Genomic DNA, 27,505 nt, shown 5'->3' on the forward strand with positions numbered 1-27,505 from the left:
ATGTAGGGAAACCATTTGATATTCAACATCGGCCATAAACCATCAATGATTTGAAATGGTCGATGGCCATCCCTAGTGGCATTATGGTTCGCTATTACTGTGTGGTATTATGGGTTTGATTCTGTTTGACTCGGTAAGCTGCAAAGATCTCAGCTTACCGAGTTCCAGAGTGCCCGCCGTCCCGGCAAAAAGCTTGGAGGGGATACATATCATCTCCAAGTGATGGTAATCTGGCTCTCCCTATACATTTAACTGGACCCATACCCGGGTCCGACCCTGGTAGCTGCCTGGGTCAGATTCCTGGGCCACTAGATGCAGGTTATTTTTCAGGCACTCTTTTCCACTGAGCGGTGACCTGGTACACCCGGTACACCCGGCAGTAACCCGGATTATTGTCGCAGTGGAAAAGTGCTATAAGAGGGAGTGTTGTAGCGGGAGTTGGTCAGAGGAGCTGAGAAGTGAATTGCGAATGCCTGAAACACTTCTTGGGGCTGATTCAGGGGTGGCTGTGTCTATTGGCCATCGCTTATCTGCCACAGTATGCAAATGCCACTACTAAGAACATTCCGGGTGTGCATCTAAATAAAGTACTGACATGCCGTCTGTTTAGACGCACCAGCGCCATGGCAGGTGCATTGTGTGTCAAAGTGCGGCTTTCTATGTGAGTGTTTGTATGCACCATCACTTTCACCAACACGCCCATAACGGACCAGCTCTGCGCATGTGCTGAGCTACCTCGCGGTCACTGCCCAGGAAAGCCCATCATACTTCGAAGACATTTCTGATGCTGTGTGTCTCGATCCCCACAGCGCCTTTGTGCATACACACTCTGAGAAGTTTCCAGCAGACGCAGTAGTAAATCGCTCAACATGAACATCGGCTCTGAATCGGACCCATTGTGCACAGGAACACCTGAAGTCAGCTCAGATTTGGCTTACCACGGGTGCTGAGAAGTGCCAGGTGCTTTCCAATTTCACATTCCTGCTATTTATTGCTTCATGAACGCCCTCATACAACTTTTACCAACCCTGCATTGTCTTTGTCACTTCCTGCGCTATGTGTTAATAGAAGTCGATAATGTTTTAGGGGTTAATTTACTAAGATGGGAGCACATTTGAAGATGAGATGTTGCCCATAGCAACCAATCAGTTTCTGTCTATTGTGTGCTATAAGGCATACTTGCCTACCTTAAGTGTCTCCACTCCGGGAGAAGCCCAAAGTGGAGACTGCAGCTTTTCCGGGGATTTGGCGTAATTCGCGGCTCTTCGGGGTGGGGTTGGTACTAAATGATGCGATTTGCTTAATTTTAGACCCTTCCCAAAGAGCCACAAATGCCAGTATTTGACCGGCAGAGGGAGGGGGTACCGGGGTTGATTTGGGCGCCCTGCTAAATGCAGGAGGCTTAGTCACCCTTCTGGGAGGCCTGGGAGAGGGTCCCGGCCATTCCGGTGAGGGTAGGTAAGCATGCCATAAGGAGCTAAATAAATAAGAAGTAAAATCTGGTTGGTTGCTATGGGAAACATCCTATATTCAATAGAACTCCCATCTTAGTAAATGAACCCATGGTACTTGTTTAGTTTCACGGCGGCCGATATATCGGATGCGATTATTGCACTCACCACACTATATAAAATCAACTCCATGCCTAGTGGATAGTGGGGTTATGAACTGGTAAAAAAAATGCATTGGATTGCATCGGATCAGCCGATATATCGGCCAATATCGCATCCGATATATCGGCCGCCGTGAAACTAAGCAAGTACCGAACCCCTTTGTGGATCTGGTACGGTGGTGACGTGCTCAGCTGTAATGTCTCCTTATTCCTAAGGCAGGGACAGTAATACGGCGAGGTGGGACACACCACCAAATGCTACTGTTTATGCTGTAGAGAACTCCAGGACAATAGAACACTCACTCCTATTCTTGCCTGCTCAGTAATAAACAAACAATAGGCATTGAGGGTTCTCCTGGCAGTCTGTATCCTCTATGACTGATGGGCAGCTGTTTAGCAGTGAGCTCATGCACCCCTGCAGTGGTCCGTGACTGGTGTTGTATGCCAGCTACACATCTCTATTGTGTCTATTGACACTGTACTCCCAGCGCCCCAGGCAGCAATGAGCAGGCACACGTGTGCTCAGAAGATTTAGGGATGGGGTTAGAACGTGCGTCATAATATTTTATTTTCCAGGTACAATATGTCACAGTATTCCCTGCAAGCCCATACAGCCATGAGGATCTTATGAATGAACTGTCTGTCATGTTACCAATCTGGATATGGTGCCTGTTTGAGTTTTATGGCGGATATTTGCTTTATTATTTTACACTTATGTATGAGTATCTGTACAGATGAATTATATACTGATAAATATCCCACTGTAATGTGTAATATGGAGTACCTGCACACTGGTGATAATCAGAGGTGTAGCTAGGCGACACGGTGCCCGAGCAAGGGTATGTTTTGGCACCCCCAATAAATGTTTTCCTTCTTATAGTAATGCCTAACACATTATGCCACAAAAAATGAATGCCCATTACACATTTTGCCAGACCAGATGCCGCACACTGTAATGCTTAATTCACTTTATGCCACACACTGTAATGCCTCCACTAGTGCTGCTTTCACATATAATGCCCCCTGTAGTGCTGCTTACACATATAATGCCCCCCTGTAGTGCCGCTTACACATATAATGCCCCATTAAGTGCTGCTAAAATACATGCGTATGCCAGGGGGTCACTTGCTTGTTGCCAGGGGTTTCCTGCTCATTGCCAGGGGCTATATTCTCGTTGCCAGTGGGGTTTACATGCTCGCTGCCATGGGGATTTACTTGCTAGTTGCTAGGGGGAGTAATGTGCTTGTTACCAGGGGGGTTTACATGCTTGATGCTGGGGGGGGGGGGGGGGGGATTTACATGCTTGTTGCTATAAGGCTTTACGTGCTCATTGCTATGGGGGTGTACTTGGTAGTTGTTAGGGGGATTTATGTGCTTGTTACCATGGGGGGTTTACGTGCTTGATGCCAGGGGGGTGTTGCATGCTCGTTGCCAGGGTGGTTACGTACTCGTTGCCAGGGTGGTTACGTACTCATTGCCAGGGGAGTTACGTGCTTGTTGCCAGGGAGGGTAATGCGCTTGTTCCAGGGGGGGAATGTTACATGCTCATTGCCAGGAGGGTTTGCGTGCTCATTGCCAGGGAGTTTATTTGATTGTTTCTAGGGGGGTTACATGCTCATTGCCATGGGGTTAATAGTTACTTGTTTCTAAGCTTGTGGCCAGGGGTTGCAGGGCCACAGTGCTCCCGGAATCCGCACATCCGGGTAGAACCGGGCTCCTTCTGCATGTGGATGGAGACTCTGCACCCCTGCGACGCAGCTTCCCTGCAGATGGCCAGCAGCATCTCCCAGCACAGCGGAGGAGGGAGGAGAGGGGGCCGGCTGTGATCTCTCTCTCCTCCTCCCTCCCGGAGCCTCTGGTGATAGGTTGTTATATGTAATATGGAGTACCTGTACCATTGCTGAATTCCCCTTGTATACAGACCGCCAAAGATCCATGCAATGATCTGAAAACCCCACTGTTCCCATGTGACACATACCCTTCTGTGTGCCTAATTCAGACCTGTTTGCTAGGCATATATAAGCACGGCCCGCCGATCTGCCAAACGCAAGCAGGCACCGGCACGCCTGCATTCGCAGCAGTACACTGGGCATCTGTGGTGGTTTGCACATGCGCATATTTGTGCATGCGCAAACTCAAACATTGGCCTGGGGAACAAATTCGTCCCGCAGCGAGCATGGCTGAATAGCCCCTGGGCCCTGTGTCAGTACCTGTGTCAAACCCTATGGCCTCTCTACCTGGGCAAGCGCCAGTATGACACCACCAATTAATAAGTTAATGGACCTGTTGGAAACAGCTGAGTGAGCTTTGCCCGGAGAGATTTCTCTGGAAGTCCCTGGCTTTCTGTTTCCCCTTATCGCAGGCGGCTCCTTTTCATTTTCAAAGCTTGAGAAGTTGGACAAGAGTCAAGTTTCTGTTGTCAAACATCTTTACCTTCGTCATTCCCTTATCTACCAGGATTAATAAATTGTCTTGACTGCAGAGAATTGCAGAGAGCATATTAGATATACAACACCCATACTGACCGGAGTACATTCAGAACAGGTGAAACACTCTCTCAGGACTTTTCATGTGTATTTTCAATTTAAGTTCGGTTTAGTGGCCACTAAGGGAAAGGTCACACTATAATAGGTGAATTGGCTGCCCAGGGTAACAGATAAACGTTGCCCGCCGAACGCACCCCCCGCCGCCGAACATATCCCCGCACTAGCATGTGAGTGGATGTGTACACTTGGGGCCTTATTCTGGTTAGGTCGGTGAAACGTACGTACGGTCCCAAACACCGACAATGGGGAGTGGCGTACACTTGAGCGTACGCCGTGTACGGACAGATCTCCCTCTTAGCCACCGATACCTGGCGTACATCAGAGCGTACGCCAAAGTGCACGGACGGATCTCGTAATAAAAAACTGGTATTTATTTATTTATTTATTACCAGTTTCTTATATAGCGCACACATATTCCGCAGCGCTGTACAGAGAATATTTGAACACTCACATCAGTCCCTGCCCCAGTGGAGCTTACAATCTACATTCCCTACCACATGTACACGCACACACAGACATTCTAGGGTTAATTTTTTGGAGAGCCAATAAGCCTACCAGTATATTTTTGGATTGTGGGAGGAAACCGGAGTACCCGGAGGAAACCCACGCAAGTACGGGGAGAATATACAAACTCCGCACAGTTAGAGCCATGGTGGGAATGGAACCCATGACCTCAGCGCTGTGAGGCAGTAATGCTAAGCATTACACCATCCGTGCTGCCCGGTATGTTTGTGTTACAGTGAAAAAGTTGACACATGTCGACTTCTGTGAATTGAGTGTCCTGCTTTTTAAAGTATACCAAAACACTTTCTGAATGGGTGTAGATGGTTATAAAATAACTACCTTGACATATATAAGCAGGTCTTAGAATAAATATTACCTAAAATGAAACCAACCGTTACATGTAGAGAAGTGTAGAAAGATATGCTTCCAATGTGTTTGAGGGCTGTGTGTGGCTTGCAGGTAGTGAAATAATGGTTTTCACTTAATAGCCTGCAGCATTGCTTATTACATTCAGGTGTATGTGTTTGAGTAGTAATCAGCGTTAATTAGCAGACCCAGGCATCCGCTCTCATACGGTATCTCTAGGGGTGGTCTGCAGCTATCTTTGGCGTCCGCCTGTTTTTGGTCCAAAATGCACGGTGCGATTGCCGATCGAGCGGTTGTAGCACCGTACATTTTTGGTGCACACCCCCGTGTACGCCCATGTTTACGCCCCGTTTTCCTCATTATTCGAGCCGCTCCCATAAAAACGCCCCCATGCCGCCCACAATGACCGTACTCTTGCGGACAGGTTTTTTCGCACGGAGAGACCTGTCCGTGAGCGGTGTGAGGACGCTGCACATGCGCATAGCAAAAGCTACGCATGCGCAGATGAAAAACAAAACCCGATCTGCCCATATACGGTCCCAGCGTACCAAACAGAATAAACCCCTTAGTAACGCTTACACATACACTCGCTTGCGACCGCACGGAAGTTTTGCCCCCCGCCCGCCCATCCTGGAACAAATGCATGTGCCCACTCCAGGGGTTTACACGTATTCACGCACACGTAAACCCCAATCATAGCCGTGGGAAGCAGCATCGGCCCGCAGCGAACGTGTCTGATCCCCTAAGAGCCCTCATAATAAAATGTTTATTGTGCTTGCTCAGTAAGAATATATAAGCAGCATATTTCCTCAGATTGTCTGTCTGCTACATTGTCCATTTCCTATATATAGATCTCCTAATTACAAATGAGACAAATGCACTGACCTGCTGGGTCTGTTACCAGTGATGTCACTGTCCGTCTCCATGGCGAGGCGTCTAATCCCTGCAAAAAATAGGTTATAGCAGAGAGGTCTATATATAGAGTGTTGTGTCTGTAAGTCATCTCCTACAGCTTCACCGCGATAGGTTCACGGCAGACGCCAAGAGATGTGCTTATTACGTTTTACAAGACGTACATCCTCCAAAACCAGCAGCTTTCACAGGATTGTAGCAAAAAAAAAAATGTCATTGTCCTATTGTCATGTCAAATGTCATAAAATGTCATCGGTTTTGCTAATGAACATTGGTGCAGATGTATTAAGCCTGGTAAAGTGTCGATAAAGTGGAAGATGATAATGCACCAACCGATCAACTGTGCTTGAAAAATGTGACAGTTGATTGTCTGGTGCGCTTTATCACTTGACCAGGCTTAATACACCTGCACCAGTTACCATAGCTCTCCCTGATGGCAACCTTATGGGTCTGTTTATTCAGAAAAGCCTAGGTAAAGGTGTTAGGTGGGTTGGCTATTGGGGGGGGAGGGGGGGCACGTGGGGCACGTGTGGGGGGGGGGCACGTTCAGTACATGTACGTTAAGGAACAATGGGACAAAACTTGGAGATTTAGCAATAGCTTTTGTTATCACTATAATGAAAACTCATTATAGGGGGTGTGGTATAGGGTTCCGACAGTCGGGATCCCGACAGTCATTAGCCCGACGTCGGGATCCCGAGTGCCCGAACTCAGACAGCATGGCGAGCACAACAAAGCCCCTTGCGGGCTTGCTACGCTCGCCACACTGTGGGCACGGTGGCTCACTATGGCCCTTATTCTGGTTGGTGCGGTCGAGCCGCATATGCGGCTCCGACCGCACCAGACGAATCCCCGCCTACAAGACGGATCGGCACGGCCGTCCGTACAGGGACGGCTGCCGATCCGCATGAAAATGGCGGGGCGTACGCCTCCACCATGTTGGGAGCTGCCCCCTGCATTCGATGGTCGTCGACCATCGAAGGCAGGTCCGCACGCCCCGGCAGCTCCCGCAAGCTGAGACCACACGGACAATCGTCCGTGTGGTAGCTTGTATGGGGGCTGAAAGCTGACATCCGGCGACGTCAGCTTTCCGCCCCCATGAGTTGCGTCATGCCCTCATTACCATGCATACGCCCCGCGTTTGCATGGGAACGCCCATGAAACGCGGGGCGTACACATAGGGAAATGAGGGCATGAAGCCTCTCACGCCCCTATACGCCCCCTTTGCGGCGGACGAAATACGTCTGCGGCGAAGGGGGCTGCACATGCGCAGATTGACCTCTGCGCATGTGCAGAGTAAAAACATCGGCGGTACGGCCGCACGCGGGCCGTACCGCACGAAACAGAATAAGGGCCTATGCCTGCCACCTATTCTATTCTCCCTCTGCTCACGAGAGAGAATAGCCGGTGGCCGTCGGGAACCCATCTGTCTGTGTTTTAACAGTCGGGATCCCGACGTCGGGTAAATTACTGTCAGGATCTCAACTGTCGGGGCCCCGTCTAAAGGTGCGTACACACTAGATGATAATTATTAACAATATGCAAGATAATGATATCACTCCTGCAGGTCATTAATGATGTCCTGCATGTACAGAAGAGGGAGGACGTCATAAAGGAGGATCGTGCAGAATGCAGCACAGCTTCTGTCCCTCAGCAGCGTTTGCTCCCGGCATCGGCAAGTTCCCCCGGGTCCCATCGCACATAACATCGCTGGATACATACAACGTGTACAGTAAATCGCAGCTTTAGCCGGGACAGCCTATTGTCGATGCAACAAGAGATTCTTGTTAAATTGCTGCAACTGAAATAGCAGCGACAATAGATGTTACATATCAGGCGAATATCCCATGTATCAATAAATAGTGCTGGGCAATAAGCGCCCCTCCAGCTGTTGAACTACACATCCCAGCATGCCTTGCCTTAGTTTTGCTATTTGGACATGCTGAAACTGATGCAAGGCATGCTGGGACGTGTAGTTCATCAACAGCTGGAGAGCTGATTATTGCCCACCCCTGTTAAAACATAATGATAGGTACAGTACAAGCATTACTACATTGAAACATGTCCAGCACAGACACTGCTACACCATGGGGTCCGATTAGATGCGGGTGATTCGCGAATGCAAGCAATTTTTAGGGAAATCAGCCAAGCAAAGGGTGCGAGATCGGCTTAATTCGGGTGCCGTTGCCAGCATTTAAATGCGTTGGGAGTTGATAGGCTCAAACCCCATGACATGTATACCCACAGGTCCAGCACAGACACTAGTACACCATGAGATGTACAGTATACACACAGCACAGGTCCTGCACAGACACTACTACACCATGCCATATACACACAGCCCAGCTCCAGCACATACACTACTTCACCATGCCATATACACACAGCCCAGGCCCAGTACAGACACCACTACACCATGCCATATACACACAGCCCAGCTCCAGCACAGACACCACTACACCATGCCATATACACACAGCACAGGTCCTGCACAGACACTATTACACCATGCCATATACACACAGCACAGGTCCTGCACAGACACTACTACACCATGCCATATACACACAGCCCAGCTCCAGCACAGACACTACTACACCATGCCATATACACACAGCCCAGGCCCAGCACAGACACCACTACACCATGCCATATACACACAGCCCAGCTCCAGCACAGACACCACTACACCATGCCATATACACACAGCACAGGTCCTGCACAGACACTATTACACCATGCCATATACACACAGCACAGGTCCTGCACAGACACTACTACACCATGCCATATACACACAGCCCAGCTCCAGCACAGACACCACTACACCATGCCATATACACACAGCCCAGCTCCAGCACAGACACTACTACACCATGCCATATACACACAGCCCAGGTCCAGCACATACACTACTTCACCATGCCATATACACACAGCCCAGGCCCAGTACAGACACCACTACACCATGCCATATACACACAGCCCAGCTCCAGCACAGACACCACTACACCATGCCATATACACACAGCACAGGTCCTGCACAGACACTATTACACCATGCCATATACACACAGCACAGGTCCTGCACAGACACTACTACACCATGCCATGTACACACAGCCCAGCTCCAGCACAGACACTACTACACCATGCCATATACACACAGCCCAGGCCCAGTACAGACACCACTACACCATGCCATATACACACAGCCCAGCTCCAGCACAGACACTACTACACCATGCCATATACACACAGCCCAGACCCAGCACAGACACTACTACACCATGCCATATACACACAGCCCAGCTCCAGTACAGACACCACTACACCATGCCATATACACACAGCCCAACTCCAGCACAGACACTGCTACACCATGACATGTATACACACAGCCCAGTCCCAGTACAAACACCACTACACCATGCCATATACACACAGCCCAACTCCAGCACAGATACCACTACACCCTGCCATATACACACAGCCCAGCTCCAGTACAGACACTACTACACCATGCCATATACACGAAGCCCAGGCCTAGTACAGACACTACTACACCATGCCATATACACACAGTCCAGGCCCAGTGCAGACACCACTACACCATGCCATATACACACAGCCCAGCTCCAGCACAGATACCACTACACCATGCCATATACACACAGCCCAGCTCCAGCACAGACACCATTGCACCATGCCATATACACACAGCCCAGCACCAGTACAGACACTACTACACCATGCCATATACACACAGCCCAGCTCCAGCACAGACACTACTACACCATGCCATATACAGTTACACACAGCCCTGCTCCAGTACAGACACTACTACACCATGCCATATACACACAGCCCAGGTCCAGCACAGACACCACTACACCATGCCATACACACACAGCCCTGCACCAGTACAGACACCACTACACCATGCCATATACACACAGCCCAGCTCCAGTACAGACACTATTACACCATGCCATACACACAGCCCAGCTCCAGTACAGACACCATTTCACCATGCCATATACACACAGCCCAGGTCCTGCACAGACACTACTACACCATGCCATATACACACAGCCCAGCTCCAGCACAGACACCACTACACCATGCCATATACACACAGCCCAGCTCCAGCACAGACACCACTACACCATACCATATACACACAGCCCAGCTCCAGCACAGACACCACTACACCATGCCATATACACACAGCCCAGGTCCGGCACAGACACTACTACACCATGCCATATACACACAGCCCAGCTCCAGCACAGACACTACTACACCATGCCATATACACACAGCCCAGCTCCAGCACAGACACCACTACACCATGCCATATACACACAGCCCAGCTCCAGCACAGACACCGCTACACCATGCCATATAAACACAGCCCAGCTCCAGCACAGACACCGCTACACCATGCCATATACACACAGCCCAGCTCCAGCACAGACACCGCTACACCATGCCATATACACACAGCCCAGCTCCAGCACAGACACCGCTACACCATGCCATATACACACAGCCCAGCTCCAGCACAGACACCGCTACACCATGCTATATACACACAGCCCAGCTCCAGCACAGACACCGCTACACCATGCCATATACACACAGCCCAGCTCCAGCACAGACACCGCTACACCATCGCCATATACACACAGCCCAGCTCCAGCACAGACACCGCTACACCATGCTATATACACACAGCCCAGCTCCAGCACAGACACTACTACACCATGCCATATACACACAGCCCAGCTCCAGCACAGACACCACTACACCATGCCATATACACACAGCCCAGCTCCAGCAGACACTTCTACACCATGCCATATACACACAGCCCAGGTCCAGCACAGACACTACTACACCATGCCATATACACACAGCCCAGCTCCAGCACAGACACTACTACACCATACCATATACACACAGCCCAGCTCCAGTACAGACACTACTACACCATGCCATATACACACAGCCCAGCTCCAGCACAGACACTACTACACCATGCCATATACAAACAGCCCAGCTCCAGCACAGACACCACTACACCATGCCATATACACACAGCCCAGCTCCAGCACAGACACCACTACACCATGCCATATACACACAGCCCAGCTCCAGCAGACACTTCTACACCATGCCATATACACACAGCCCAGGTCCAGCACAGACACTACTACACCATGCCATATACACACAGCCCAGCTCCAGCACAGACACTACTACACCATGCCATATACACACAGCCCAGCTCCAGCACAGACACTACTACACCATGCCATATACACACAGCCCAGCTCCAGCACAGACACTACTACACCATGCCATATACACACAGCCCAGCTCCAGCACAGACACTACTACACCATGCCATATACACACAGCCCTGCTCCAGCACAGACACTATTACACCATGCCATATACACACAGCCCAGGCCCAGCACAGACACTACTACACCATGCCATATACACACAGCCCAGCTCCAGCACAGACACTACTACACCATGCCATATACACACAGCCCTGCTCTAGCACAGACACTATTACACCATGCCATATACACACAGCCCAGGTCCAGCACAGACACCACTACACCTGTAAGAGTAGACTGAGCCAAGGGCGACGTGCGCTGTGACCATTACTAAGAAAAGACCAGACAATATCATTAATAAAAGTGATTTTATTTTCAAACAGAATCACATGAAATGAGAGAATGTGTGTCCCAAATAAGAGCTTGTAAAGCGTTATCACTGAGACGGATAAGAGAGGAGTCTGGTGTGTTATGAATAGGGGGTGACCACTCACTGGTATTGAAGAAACGAGACAGCTTAAATCATGCTTGAGCAATAGCTCCCAGCTGCTGAGGAACTACAAGTCACATAATACCTTGAGATCCAGAAGCTGGCACGGCAGGCTGGGAATTGCAGTTCCCCAACAACTGGGGACCACAGGTTGCACAAAGCATGATCTGAGACAGTCCTGCTTTTTACAAACTAGTTACCACTGGCCCAAGTCCCCCTCCCCCCCTCAGTCACACACAGGTGTCCACATATAATACACAGTATTACCATAACAATATTTTACACACTTCTTACAACAGAAGCCATATTTGGAATTCAGCTACCACAGCAAGGTAGCAAATCAAGCAAGTATTATATTAATTCTGTACAGTGATCATCCCGGTCACCACTTTTCATTCTGACACATTCCAGCTAGGAATACTGACCAGTGTAAACATAGGTGCAAATTGGATGTATCCCTTTGAGAAGAAGTGTCAGAAAGTCGTTATATAGGTTAATCTACTACCCAGGTTCAGGGTCGTCGGGGGCAACGAATTGCATTGGGATTTAGTCAGTATTGTGCCCCATTCACAGTCTTATTGGTCCAGGACAGGGAACTCTCCTATTCACCGTTCACAGAGCGATGTGATTCTTGCGCTCTGAGTGCTAGCTCTTTGTATAAGGCACGTAGCTGGCACAGTAGCGGTGGGAGAGTGTTACACGCACACATACTTTTTCCACCAAGCTTTAGACAAAGTCTTCATCTTGCTGGCCGTGGCGGCCATTTTCCTCTCCCGCTGGTTTCTAAGGTCAGAGTAGCGGAGGCCTGAGAGGATGGCCGTGTCAAAAACTTCTTTCAGATTCTTTTGAGTAAGAGAGGAGCATTCAACATAAGCTACGGCCCCGATTTTCTCAGCAAGGGCCTTGGCAGAGGAGGCGGGCACTGGTTTCTCCCGATACCGTGCCAGCTGGATTAGTATTTTGACATCCTCACGAAGGTCGGACTGTGTGCCCACTAGAACAAGTGGCACATTCGGGCAGTGGCACTGGATCTCCGAGATCCACTTCTCCGATATGTTCTGGAAAGATGACGGGCTGACAACGCTGAAGCACAGGATGACGACGTCTGTTTTGGGGTAGCAGAAATGGCGCAGCTTGTCAAATTCATCCTGAGAAAGAAGGAAAATATGTTCATGAGGGTGTATGCAGAAACCACAGGCAGGGGGTCACAGATGGGCGTGGGGTATAGCACAGGGAGCCCTGCTGTCCCGCCTCCTACAGGGTGTCACAGAAGCCAGCTATGGCATATTGGGCCTAATTCAGAGGTGAACAGAGGAAATCAACCAATGCATAGTAAATGCCACGAGACGCAGATCGGAACTGCATCGGTTTGCATTGACAGGTGCTGTTCCACTGTCACCGGCAACCAAATATTATTGGGTGATGCAGGTGAGACAGGGAGGCAGCCGCTCGTACCTCAGGGTGACACACACAGGAGCAAGCTGTAATGTGGGTGGCACAGGTGGAAATGCAGCCTGCCCCTCCCACTGTGGGGTGACACAGACAGATGGGTGCACCTCATAATGTAGGGAAACAGACAGAAGGCAGCTATGGGATATGAGCTATGAGAGATATACTCTGACCCTCCCACTGCAGGGTGATACAAACAGAAGGCAGCTATGAGAGATGCAGTATGCCACTCCCACTGCAGGGTGATACAAACAGAAGGCAGCTATAAGAGATGCAGTATGCCACTCCCACTGCAGGGTGACACAGACAGAAGGCAGCTATAAGAGATGCAGTATGCCACTCCCATTGCAGGGTGACACAGACAGAAGGCAGCTATGAGACGTGCGTGCATTATGCCACTCCCACTGCAGGGTGACACAGACAGAAGATGGCTATGAGATGTGCAGTATGCCACTCCCACTGCAGGGTGACACAGACAGAAGGCAGCTATAAGAGATGCAGTATGCCACTCCCACTGCAGGGTGATACAGACAGAAGGCAGCTATGAGACATGCAGTATGCCACTCCCACTGCAGGGTGGCACAGACAGAAGGCAGCTATGAGACATGCAGTATGCCACTCCCACTGCAGGGTGACACAGACAGAAGGCAGCTATAAGACATGCAGTATGCCACTCCCACTGCAGGGTGACACAGACAGAAGGCAGCTATAAGACATGCAGTATGCCACTCCCACTGCAGGGTGACACAGACAGATGAATGATTGTCCCTCATCATGTACGGTAACAGACAGCAGCAGCTATATGATATGGAGTTTGTTCCTTACACAGCGGGGTGACACACTGAGAACAGAGCCAAGATATGGCGTCTGTCCCTCCCTCACACTGCAGGCTGATGCAGTGCCAGTGACACAGGCAGACTAGCTGTGTAATACAGCATCTGTACCTCACTCACGCTGCAGGGAGAATACTGCCACAGAGCTCTGCTGTGTCCTTCCCACAATAAGGTGACATTCCCAGGGTGACACACAATCCAGCACAGCACCTACCTGGCCTGCAGTGTCGCACAGTTGCAGCTTCACCGGAGTGTTTTCCACTTGCACCAGAGCTGCAGAAAAGAATATACAGAATTAGCCATATATACCAGACAAAGTGGGCCGCACCAGCCTATATTCCTGCATTGTTACTATATGTACAATGGAATCTAACGTTGGGCAGGAGCTGGCAGAACGTGTCCTTTATACAGTGTGAGATATATATATATATATATATATATATATATATATATATATATCACTGTATAAAGCATGCATGCTCTATGATATGGTGGCATAATTATTACAGTTTATTAGTATGCATCAAAAAGTACCAATACTCTGTAGTATTAGGGACACAATCCCAGAGTCTCTCATTCCAGAAATAGAAATATTCTGTTTATTTCCACATCATTTACAACAGGGCTGATAGAACATTCTTGGAGAACCTTTACGTGAAGTTATGTCAACTTATATAAAATCTGGGGCAAACCGGTTACTGGAGAAAAAGTTAGCCCTTAAGTCTTCTACATTCCTGGATATTATATCACGGAGAGAAGTAAGACTCACCCTCAGGGGTGTCCTCGGATATTACAATATCAGATCCTTTACATGAACACAGAAGGAAGACCATGCAATAACCTGACATACATTTGCACCCAGGCCATACGAGACCATAGGAGGTCACCTGGTTACAGCAGAAAGCCTTGGGACACCTAGTGACCCTCAGCCTTGCAGCATGGCTATCAGTCCAACTAAGGCAGACTGTAGAGGCAAGGTTACATTGTGATCTATCTCAAAAGATGTCCATAGGGTTCCTTCCTACCTGAGAAGTCATCGAAAGCGGTGGGGATGTAGCGAGTCGGGTAGCCATTGGTGGTGTAGCTGACCAGAAGGCTGGTCTTTCCAACTGCCCCATCTCCCAGCAGCACGCATTTCAGGTTCCTCTCCTGACAACCAGCTGGTGGTAGAGGCTTAGGCATGTGAGGTGGCACAGGGGGTGCAAAGTATGACGTGTATTCCATGGACAACTCTTGGGGGGGCATTGTCCTCTGGTCCAGGGTTGTCCACCTTTCCGGATCACCACAGGTATGCTGCTCAGCAAAGCAGAAATCACTTTTTAAAATCCTCTTCCCCTCCCTCTTTGTGCAAGACACCCCCCTCCACTCCTGGGAACTCTGCAGGCAGAGGGCTGGGATCAGGACAGAGAAGGAGGAGCTGCAGACATGCAAGGAGAATCAGTGTGGAGAGAGAGGGATTGGAGGTGGTGGGGGAGGTGGAGGAAGGGAGGGAGGGCACTGGGGGGACTGCTACAGGGATCTCTGAGCCTCTCTGAAAAGTTTTACAGACAAGTGAAAAGCAGGAATACTACCATGTACTTCTGCCTCACACTCCCATCACCACTGCTTCAACTGTGTGATGCGGCCATGACAGAGTTAAATGTTCCTCTTCCTGGAAGCTCCACCCTGGAGAGCTGTATAGAGAATCTGTCCTACACAATGGACTTTCCAGAAGTCCACATTTTAACTTTCCTGTGCCCAGACCTTTGCTAATAGGAAGCAGTGCAAAGTAGTTCTCCTGTTCCACAGAGCTTACACTCTATTATGGTAACGCAAAACAGAAATTGTTTACAGGGAAGCAGTAAAAGTAGCCGGATTTCACTTAAAATGTATTTTGCCCCACATTTTTGGGATCTCTGCACCTGCGCTCCTATAGGCATTAGTGGAGTTTGCAGAACACACAACAGACCTGTCACATTGCAGGGGAGAAGCCCACACTTGTCCAGCTGTCAGTTACTGCAGGAGTTGTGTGGCCCTGGGGCTGTGCAGAATGATGTAATGGTGCGCGCTGGTACCAGCGTCACCACATTCTCTAAGCCAACATGATTGCCTGCCAGTGAGCTGGTTTCCTTATACACGCAGGAATCTGCCTTGTAGTATCCAGTGTTCTGTGATCCTCCCTACTCATTCATGGATCCATAGAAACATAGAGGTTGACGGCAGATAGGAACCACTTGGCCCATCTAGTCTGCCCCTTTTTTAAACATGTTACTTCAAACCATATTTGATTCTTATTTCTTTGTAATGATATCAATATGCTTATCCCAAGCATGTTTACATTGCTCTACTGTATTTGCCTCTACCACCTCTGATGGGAGGCTATTCCACTTATCCACAGTGTCTAGGTTGATCCTAAAAGGTTGACACAAGGTCCCCATAATTATGATCGACACATGGAAATGTGTTCTTGTTGGCTTTTTTTTTTTTTTTTAATCTTGTAGCTCATGGACCCCCAATTAGTGACTTTGGGTAAGGCGCCTCGCTCCGCAGTGATCTGCATGCCACCATTCTACATCGTAGTCCATGCAGATGGTAAAGTGCCTTGAGTCCTATTTGAGAAAGTGCGCTATATATTATTTATTTATTAACAGTTTCTTATACAGCGCACACATATTCCGCAGCGCTTTACAGAGAATATTTGAACATTCACATCAGTCCCTGCCCAGGTGGAGCTTACAATCTATATTCCCTACCACATGTACACGCACACACAGACATTCTAGGGTTAATTTGTTGGGAGCCAATTTAGCCTACCAGTATATTTTTGGATTGTGGGAGGAAACCGGAGTACCCGGAGTAAACCCACGCAAGCACGGGAAGAATATGCAAACTCCACACAGTTAGAGCCATGGTGGGGATCGAACCCATGACCTCAGCGCTTTGAGGCAGTATATATATATATATATATATATATATAACTTACTTATACTGGTTTCACATCACAGCTTATTGCCGAGTCGCTGATGTCATCCGGGGGGGGGGGTAGTGGGGCAGCGCCGCGGCGCACCAGGCGGGGGAGGAGGCAGCACCAAGTTAATGTTGATGCCTCCTCCATAGAAGTGAACGGGACCCGGATGGATCGAACCAGGTAACCCGTTCACACTGTCCGGGTAACACCCTTCTTTTAACCCAGGTTGAATTAACGGGTTGCTGGACCCGGTATTTTTCAAAAGGCCTTTTCACACAGATGCTAGGGAAACAAATTAGACCCCGATTAAAAATTACTGTATAAGCCGACTTTCTCAGCACATTTTTTATGCTGAAAAAGCCCCCCTCGTATTATACTCGAGTGAGGGTCCCTGTTCTCCGGTGCAGTGCAGGTTACCTATTCTCCAGGGTCTCCCGCTCATGACGTAGTCTTTGCCCGCCCGCAACCGAAGCTTTCCCCAGCATTCCGCCACCGCCACCCGACAAACCTGGGGCTTGGCGCCGGGGGATGGGGAGAAGGTAGCAGCCATTCTAGTGGGCTCAGCGCCAGGGGAGGGGACAGTAACATCTCGCCTGCCCACCGGGAGAGGTGGACAGCCAGCCAGCCCACCAGAGGAGGGGGGCAAGCACAGTGCTGGGGAAGTGGGTAACATCCAGTAAGCCAGCCAGCTCTCCAGAGGAGGAGGGGGTACAACAGTTAGCTAGGAGGAGGGGGCATGCCACAGTTTCAGTGCCAGGGGGAAAGAGGGGGTTGAGAGAGACACGTGCCCTGCGCTCCAGGATAGAGAGGGCGCTAACAGTAACATACAGCAGCAGAGAGAGTACATATTTTATCACTTACTGTACAGGCAAAGGTTTGTCTGTGTTGGCATCTATTTTATTTGAGAAATTACCAGTAGCTGCTGCATTTCCACCCTAGGCTTATACTCGAGTAAATAATTTTTCCCATTTTTTTTTTTTTTGTGTGGTAAAATTAGGTGCCTCGGCTGATACTCGAGTATATATACGGTAGATTATCCTCCATCAGTTCAATGGACTTGAATTTCTTCACAGGTTAAGTCATCCATTTGACCAGTTAATGTCGACAGTCACAGTTTGAATTTTGAGTTTTGCTGTTGGTCGTTGGTCACTAGAAAACAGCAAATCTTGGATTTAGAGGGTTTTTTTTTGTAAGTTTTTGAATTTGTGGCAAATTTACATCTGATTTGACAAATCAGTTTAAAAATCCCAAATACTTTTAATCCCGTGGGGTTATGTGAGGACACAGATATTCCCACATAGGAAATGCACGCTGTAGGTGTGAATAATGTCACTTTGCAGGCCTGCACTTTCCCTACCGATTCGCAGCTGTTTGTCTGTCTGTCCCGGAGGAGCCATAGCCCACCCAGCCTGTCCTTTTACAAACACTCTCTTTCAGATCAAACACTCTGCGCTCTACCCCATATACAGGCCTATACTTCAGCTTTCAGCGCAGTGAGGCCCACTCCCTCCAGGCTGTTAACGTACTAGAGAAATGTTTTACCAATGCTGCGATCATGCTTTCTTAGACTTGTAAGCGGGTTCTGCTTTTCATGCACAGCAAGATCATTGTTCAGTTATGAAGTCATTATTTACTTCCTCTTACTGTTATGAAATAATATTATTGTACCTTTATAAAATAAGGAAATAATATAAAATAAGGAAATGTTTAATGATGTTATTAGTGCATAGATGGGTATCTAATTGCAGATGGGCGATACATGCTGTTAAGTCCCAACCGATATGTGACAACCCCTGATTTCAAATCTAGTTTTCCAATCAATGTAGTAATGATAATTAGATTATTATAACAGCATGACCTGTGTATGTGGCGTGTTCTTGGCATGTGACCCATCCAGTTTAGCCAGATGATGACTTATTGCTATGGGGTTATAGAGTACAGCAGTGCTGCCCAGCAGCCCAGAGCATCATAGCATACTTCCTAGTGCCAGTTGCCCTGCATAGGCAAACACAAGGGGGGGCAACAGTCACTACATGCAGTATAAAGGGCAGAATTTAGCTGCTGCACCTGCCAAGTGGCTGCGAATTCCACTTCCAAGTCTGCTGTGTCTGTCTGTTCATTTGGGTGTTCAATCACCACACCAGAGAGAGTCTGGTATGTTACTTATAGTGATCATTAGCATATGTCGGAAGCTGCACTATAGTTGGTTACATGCTTCCCTTATGGGCTGATGACAATCGTCCTCCAGAAATCCTGCGTTTGCCCCAGCCCTGCCCCCTTGGAGTGATGCCATATTATTATGGGTTTAAAGCAAGGGCGTAACTACCATAGGTGCAAGGGGTGCAGTTGCTATGGGGCCCAGACCTGAAGGGGGCCCATCGTTGCTGTCTAAGTAATATGTTTTACATACATTTATCACCATCAGTTGCTAAATAGGGGGCCCTTACAAACTTTTGCTATGGGGCCCACAAGTATCTAGATACGCCTCTGGAAGGCTGTGCCAACATAGAGTGGCATAGAGCCCTGTTCTTGTACTGGCTGTTGCCACTTATCGCAGGCGACAGCCTTCACCAGAGGCATTCTGAGATGTTTCCCTTAAGCTTTGGGAAGCCTGTCTATCACATACCTCCCAACTTCTGTGCTGATGAAATAGGGACCCCGGAAAGCGGGTGTGGCGTATGCAAATGAGGGTGCGGCTCATTTCCATACCAGAATAGACGCTGTGCGCATGCGCACAGCGTCTATTCTATTAGATTGGGGGGGTCTCCCAACTGCCACCCCCCGCAGCGGGACAATGCCTGCCGCGGGTGGGACAGCGGGACAGGACCCGAAAATCGGGACTGTCCCGCTGTAATCGTGACAGTTGGGAGGTATGCTATCATTGGCACCTCTGCTGTCCTTTGCATCGCATTATTACCTCTGCCTGGAGGCATGTCTATATTTCTGTAAATGCAAATATTTCTTGAAATGTGCTACATTTTTATTAATAAAGTATAAGCATCTTTGATGACAGTGAAATTAAATAATGATTCTGTCAAAAAGTCTAATCATTAAATCAGGACACTCCGCTACACAGTTCACACAAAATGTGCATGTGTTCTTTTTCTCAAAGGCGTAATGGGGCTTCAGGTCGCTTCTTGCTGTCCAGCGATGTAGTTAGCAGCAACATCATTACACAAAGGGCCCAATTCGGACCTGATCTCTGGGCTCTGAATCTTCGACGCCTGACAATCATGGAAAATCCACCCAACACAATCAAGTTTGTTTGCAGCTGTGCACATGAGGGGAAAACCATTGGCAACCTCCCCACTCACCTTCCAGTGGTTTTCCCCTCTATGCACAGTAAACCAGCACTTACGCAGCGCTGCGATGGCCGTAGGGAGAAGGCCGCTGCTGACATCTCCCTATGCAGGGTTAGTGCACCCAAATGGCTGCAGGGTGTCAGTCACCCTGCAAGTAGCCTTCGGATGGACAGCTCGTTAATGCGCACAGTGTACTGTGTGCATGCGCAGTCATCCAATAATCAATAATCCAATAATCAGCAGGGCTGCAAATTAGCATCCCTGCGCTCATGTCTGAATCGGGCCTGAAGTCCGGTCTGATGGGGCTTCGGAACAAATCCCTGTCTCTCTAGTGTGTACACAACTGTAGCTATGCAGAAGATACAGCAGGTGTCTGCTGCCCCCCTGTGGCAGTATTCATGTATTAGTCATTCTTGCAGTTATGGATTTTATTTCTCCATATGATGAGACGCACAGTTAATCATATCACCCACTAATACCCCTTTCAGACCTGCGACCCGGCAATTACCCAGGAGTTTGGGTGCCAGGTTATTTTACCAGGTTCATTCTGATCCCCTTTCACACCGAGCAGCAAATTACCAAGTTAACACTTTTCAACCCGGTAATTTGCTGAAAAACACAGGTATTTCTTCAGGGTGAAAGGGTCAACTCGGGTCTTAAATCCCAGGTCACCGACCCTGCTACAGAGCATGATGTATGTCCTAATATTTGCACATAACCAAAGTGGTGAAAATGAAATCAGACTGAAGCTGGATCGGCTGGATCACTGAGCAAGGGATGAGTCATCCTTGTGTACAGCCGTCCTTGACCTGAAATAGGGCAGGGTTGCCGACTTTCAAATGCTCCTCTCCGGGAGAAGCCCAGACAGGAGACTTTCATTACCCGTTCGGGGGGGGGCTTGACTGTGACGTCATTAAGCCCCGTCCCCATTGCATGAAATAGTCTAAATCACTGATCTCCATGGAGGGGGCGGGGCTTAAAGACACAAGTGTGTCATTTTAGCTGTGCCCCCTCCTCTGAGACCCGCGGATTGCGGCATTTAAATGCCGCGATCGGGGGGACTCCCGGTAATTCCAGGAGGGTCGGCAACCCTGAGATAGGGATACCGTTGTATGGGCTCCACGACACACCAAAAAGGTTGACATTCTATAGTTCAACATTGTAAAAAGATCAGCTCAAGCAAAAAGTCGACATGAAAAAGGCCGACATGAGTTTTTCACATTTTTAAAGAAAAACATGGCCTTGTTCCTTTTTTTTTTTTTTAACCATCCTAGTAGACATGGAGGAGGGGGAATACAATAGTGCCCAAAGCATGCGGTACACTTTTACGGTGTCCATGTCAACATTTGTCGACATAGACACCCCAAAAAACAAAACCAACAACAAAAAACCTCATGCCAGCCTTTTCCTAGTGATTTTTGATGCCGCACTGCCAGCTTTGTGTGGACGGAGAGGTGAATATGATAAAATGGGTGCCCCTGTGCACCATACACCTTGCACCCATTAAAGATGTGCCAGTATGTTCTATGTTTCTAAGGGAATCCAAACACTGCCTGTGACCCACGCTCTTGGCTTAATACCGCAGTCAGAGCCTAATTTACAATACAATATAAGATGCTGACGTTAAGCCCATGTCATTACATTATAATGGAGTAACACTTAGCACCCCTGTGTGAATGAGTCCGTCAGGGTTACATTCCCATATTACATGATGAAAAGCTTTCAGTTAGGGCCCATTCACACAGGTGACTGATGTGGTGTAAAAGCTGTGTGGATCAATGATCACGGGCACTCTGTGGTCAGTTCACACGACCATTTGCTTTGTGTCATTACTTCCTGCACGGCTGCGTGACCAGGACAGGGAATTATCAGAGGGTCAGTAATCACACAGGTCTCCTCCTCATGTAACTGCCACATAGTACTGTCTCTTATGGGTTCCTCAGTGTTAATAATTGTCTGATTACTTTAAGTCTTTTCCTCATCTTTCTTGATGATCAAACAGTTCTGTGGGCATTGTGCCAGGCCGCTGTCTTCCTTGAATCATCAGTTATGGGAATAACCTTGAAAAAAATTCTGTTGGCCCCTTTTATTGTATTAATGAAAGGAAGAAAAAAGTACTTTCCTTTGTTTGGGGGCATGCTTAGAGAAAAAAAAATTCTTAGATTTATGTAATCAGTAGCGCACGCAGGGGGGGTTTCTGAGTACCCAGAAACCCCCCCAGGAATCTGAGGACGTTAGTCTGAAAGCTGAGGGTCCCCTCTTTCCATAGGTACAAGAATTTTAAAAATCGGCCATGGGGAACCGGAGATATCCAACTTTAAAGCAGTGGTCCACATCCAAGCCTGTTAATTGCTCTTCCCAGACAGATATTTCTGTTTCTGTCTGACTTAGAGTTTTTCTGAGGGTATATTCCAAAAGCTGGGACTCTCCCCCTTTGAGAAACACTAGAAGCTGGTCTCTACTGTGCCCAGAACCAGAAATATCTGCCTTCCAGCAGCTGGTTACTGCTCCAGCTCCACACACCTGGCATGTAGTTTTATTTTCTCGTTGGCAGATTGCTCTGCCTCCTGAACTCTGATCCCCTAGTCCCCAATACCATTTGGTAGGTGGGAATCTATAGTTTTTAATTCCATTAAAAGCTAAGGAATCTATTTCCGGGAACTGGAGATATCTGCAGTCAAGCAAGGTGTCCTCCCACCAGAAAATTATGAATAATAAGCCCACTCCACTATACACCCCTCCTCTGCGTATTAAACATCCTCTACCACCCTGGTAGTTATGTATTGGGACCCCTTCATTCAGCCCAATGCCCCCTTCTCCCACCCCATCTCCCACCATCTGTACAGTAAAGGGGTAATTAGTGGAAATTACTGAGCCCTACATGCTGAGCGGTTTATATAATACCCCCTACCATCCGCGGGACATCAAAGCTTCCGCTCATAGCACCTCCCACCCCTACCGCTGGAGGATAGGTAGGGGCCCCAATACATTGCTATGCCCAGGGGTCTACTCTGCTGTTATGTATATATATATATATTATTATTATTAGTAGTAGTTATATACATTTGGTCTATCTATAATACTTCATACCTCCCAACTGTCACGATTTTAGAGGGACAGTCCCGATTTTCGGGTACTGTCCCGCTGTCCCACCCGTGGCAGGCATTGTCCCGCTGCGGGGGGTGGCAGTTGGGAGACCCCCCCAATCTAGTAGAATAGACGCTGTGCGCATGCGCACAGCGTCTATTCTCGTATGAAAATGAGGTCACGGCTAATTAGCATAAGCCGCACCCTCATTTGCATACGCCCCGCCCCCTTTTCGGACGCCGCGCGAGTGTCCCTATTTGTTAAGGTCAAAAGTTCGGAAGTATGATACCTTAACTGACCTGGAATATACTGGGTCACCTAAGTGTCCATCTCCGTGCTTTGCTCCGCCCCTCTGGAAACCCCCTTCTGAAAATCCTGCGTTTGCCCCTGGTAATGGTTACAATATTTAAAACATAACTTTTATTATTTATCTATAAAAAAACGGTACTTATGTAGTATCTGGGCGCCCAATTTTTTGATTGTATGCCTTAAGTTAAGGCATACAATCAGATGCGATGCGATGTGATATCGCATCGCATCGCATACGACCATATCGCATGCGATGCGATGACCCGATTTTTCCATAGGATTCAATGTTAAAATGGACTGAGTCCATTTTAACATGAAATTTAATGGGAAAAAGGGGTCCTTTTCATACCCCTACTATCCAAGTGGGCATGGAGTTGGATATAAAACTGTGGCGAGCGTAGCGAGCCACCAAGCCCGAAGCGTGGCGAGCGTACGCTCGCCACAGGTTTATATCCAACTCCATGCCCACTTGGATAGTAGGGGTATGAAAAGGACCCCTTTTTCCCATTGAATTCTATGTTAAAATGGACTCAGACCATTTTAACATTGAATCCTATGGAAAAATCGGGTCCATCGCATCGCATCCGATTTGGTCGCATGCGATGCGATGCGATGTGCCCGATCCGACCCGATTTCTAAATCGGGCGCCCAGATACTACATAAGTACCAAAAAAAACGTGTTTTTTTACAAACTGACAAACAACACAAAAACAATTAAATGTGGAGTACATTTAGGAAAAAACTCAAATGAGTTCATCCAGCATTGGGTAGCCGATAGTAGGATAGTAGTTAGAGATGCACCCCGCTACCACCTCAAATCTGAGATAATGAGTACTGTATAAATTTAGCCCGTAAATTTGGGTATTGGTACAGAGGTCTTCTCAGTTGGTGATAGCAGATTTAACACTGTTAAGTCTCAACATTAACATTAGCTAAATGTTAAATTTGTAACATGGTCACATCAGAAATTATTATAATGGTATGTGGGTTAGACGTCAACACCTATTGTGGAGGTCGGCGTTACACAGTGCAGACAAAGTGTAGCTGCGGCAGCCTATGTCGATTATAGAGGAAATGAAGAAATTTCAAAAGCAAGAAGAAAAAGCCCAGGTATATTTGCTCAGGTTGTAGTGACCCTTTAATTAGACAATGTTTAAAAATTGTTGTTTACTGGACTATAGGAAATGAGAGAGAGGAAAAGTTATAACATCTGCTTTATTCTCATTGGAAATAGGGTGCCCTGTTGACACTAGGTCAGTGCAGGGTCTAGCCGAATCCTTTGGTGAGGAGATGAGAGTGTTATTGGAATAAAAAAAGGCGAGAAGTAAGAAATTGGAGAGTGCTAAAGTATAGTGAGAAGCAAAGGAGGGCGACTTAGGTTAAACACTGGTTTGCAGGAATCTATGACCTGCAAACCGGATTTGTTCTAGGGAACAGGATTGCCACCTAGCAACAGCAGGTGGGTTAGGCAGCAAGCCTCCCGAAAATGCTGAGGAAGAGAAAGTGAAATTTTTTTCACTTACCTCTCCCTCTACAGCTACAGCGCCGCTGGGGGCGCGCGCGCACACGTGAGCGCGCCCCCCAAGCGCTGGTCAGATTTTTTCGGAAGCTTACTGGTGGCAACCTGTCCTCCAGAATACAAGAAGGTATTATGACCTTCCAATTTGTCTATTCTTGGCAAATACCTAGGTAAGGAACGACACAAACCAGTAATGCCTTGAAACCAGAAAAAAGGTTTATTAAACTGAAAACCGGAAGCCCTTCTGAGTAACCAGGCTAACTAAATTGGTTAACGATCCTTCTGCAAGGAGGATTGAAGTCCATAAGACTGAACTTGAAACCGGTAAGAAACTGGTGGAGCGAGAAGATTAACTGCCGACTGTAGGATGTAGATTACTTCTGTTCCTTATTGGCAGCTGCTTGAGGCTTCTTTTGGTCCCTCGGTGCGCCTTATGGAAGGAAAGAAGGGAAACGTTTTAATATCCAACAATTTATAAGAGGAAGCGCCAGACCTAGCCACATTTGGTGCAAACCAATTGCTGTTGCTAGGTGGCAATCCTGTTCCCTAGAACAAATCCGGTTTGCAGGTCATAGATTCCTGCAAACCAGTGTTTTGTTCTTCGGGAGGCTTGCCACCTAGCAACAGCAGGTGGGCAGACTACCACATACCTGGTGGTTGCTCTGAGAAATTCGATCTTTTGAAGATCGGTTGGTCTCCAATAGTGCTTTGCAAAGGTACGGGCAGAGGACCATCTTGCTGCTCGCATAATCGATTGCAGAGGAATTCCTTTAGCAGCTGCTCTAGTGGCAGCGGCTCCCCGCAGGGAATGGCTTTTGAATTGGTCAGTGTCTATATCCGCTTGTCTCATAGAAGCTGTTATCCACCCTCTGATGGTAGAGGGTCTAGCGGGACGGAAGGGTTTCCTACAGGTGATGAATAGCTGAGAGATGTTCTCTCTAACGGGTGCCGTTAAGGCAAGGTACGATTCTAGACATGATGATACGCAAATATTGGGGTCGGTGGAATCTTGGATGACATCAAATTCCACTATTGGGGTATTAAAGGAAGAGGTTTTTGTATGCCCTTTCAGGATGATATGGAATCCTGTTGGAGTACGTGACAACCATGGATCTTCGATGTGTATGAGGGTTAGCTCGGCCCCTCTTGCTGCTATAGCCAGGGCTAGTAGGGATGCTAATTTACGGGAAAGTAAGCTGATGTCGTCAGTTGTATCCTGGGAAGACCAGAAAGTTAAGAATGGCTCAATGTCCCAGGTATTAGAATATTTTGGTGTGAGTGGTCTGGAAAGGTGGATACCTCTTAGTAGTCGGAGGTAAAGTTTGTTACTTGTTAGGTTAGGAACCAAAATGGCCAAAGCTGAGCCATATGACCTTCTGGTAGCTGAAGCTAGCCCTGAGTGGTATTTGGATGCCAAGAAATCTAGGGCTAAGTGGAGGGGTGAGCCCCAAGTTTGTAAGATACGTTGACCTCTCCAGAGATCGAATTCTTTAATAATTGCACAGTATCTGGATCTAGTGCGTGGTCTTAAGGATGCATTAATTAGTGCCCTTGTGGGTGATGCTAGGGCTAGGTCGGTTAACAACCCAGTAATATTGCCATCCACATGCATTGGGGAAGAGTCTCCAGTATGTCTGGGGTTCCCTGGAAGCACTCCTTGGATAGCCCCAGGGGAATCTTGGGGCCTATTCGTAGTTGGTTGACTAGGGGAACCAAACTCTGGATGGCCAAACGGGGTATACCAAGACTATCCGAGGTACCCGGTCTTCCCTGATCTTCTGAAGGACTTTCAGGAGTAGGGCTGGGGGTGGGAAGGCGTAAGGGTGAGGAAGGTCTGTCCATGGAAAGGACATCGCATCCATCCTCCAGACTCCCTCGGTCCATATCCTGGATACGAAACGTGGAGTTTGGGCATTTGTAGGACTGGCAAAGAGATCTATTTCTAGGTCTCCGAAGGACTCGCTTATTTTTTGAAAAAGTTGTCCTTTCAGAGCCACTGAGTCTAGGGAGATTTTTTCTCGGGATAGCGAGTCTGCTAGTTCGTTTAGTTGGCCTGGGATGTAAGATGCCACTAGGATAATCTCCCTCTGTGTTGCCCATTCCCAAATCTCTAGGGCTTCCCTGCACAGGGAAATTGATTTTGTGCCGCCCATTCTGTTTATGTACGACACCGCTGTCGTATTGTCTAGGCACAGCTGTATGCAGGTGTTCGTCATGTGGTTGGGAACTAGAGCTTTCATAGCAAGTTTCGCTGCCCGCAGCTCCAGAATGTTTA

At 48.2% G+C, this 27,505-nt stretch overlaps 1 protein-coding gene across 1 annotated transcript; it reads right to left on the minus strand.

The window, feature by feature from the left end:
* Window positions 1-11,647: 11,647 nt before the first annotated feature.
* RHOU (ras homolog family member U) lies at window positions 11,648-15,446 on the minus strand. Its single transcript, XM_083159699.1, has 3 exons — window positions 15,092-15,446; window positions 14,281-14,339; window positions 11,648-12,932 (listed from the first exon to the last, which is right to left on the minus strand). The coding sequence occupies exons 1-3, from the start codon at window positions 15,309-15,311 to the stop codon at window positions 12,480-12,482; spliced, it is 732 nt and encodes a 243-aa protein (XP_083015825.1). The 5' UTR covers window positions 15,312-15,446; the 3' UTR covers window positions 11,648-12,479.
* Between the last annotated feature and the right edge of the window lie 12,059 nt (window positions 15,447-27,505).

This window comes from Crinia signifera, chromosome 9, assembly GCF_055691185.1.
Source record: "Crinia signifera chromosome 9, ASM5569118v1, whole genome shotgun sequence".
NCBI classification, from domain to species: domain Eukaryota; kingdom Metazoa; phylum Chordata; class Amphibia; order Anura; family Myobatrachidae; genus Crinia; species Crinia signifera.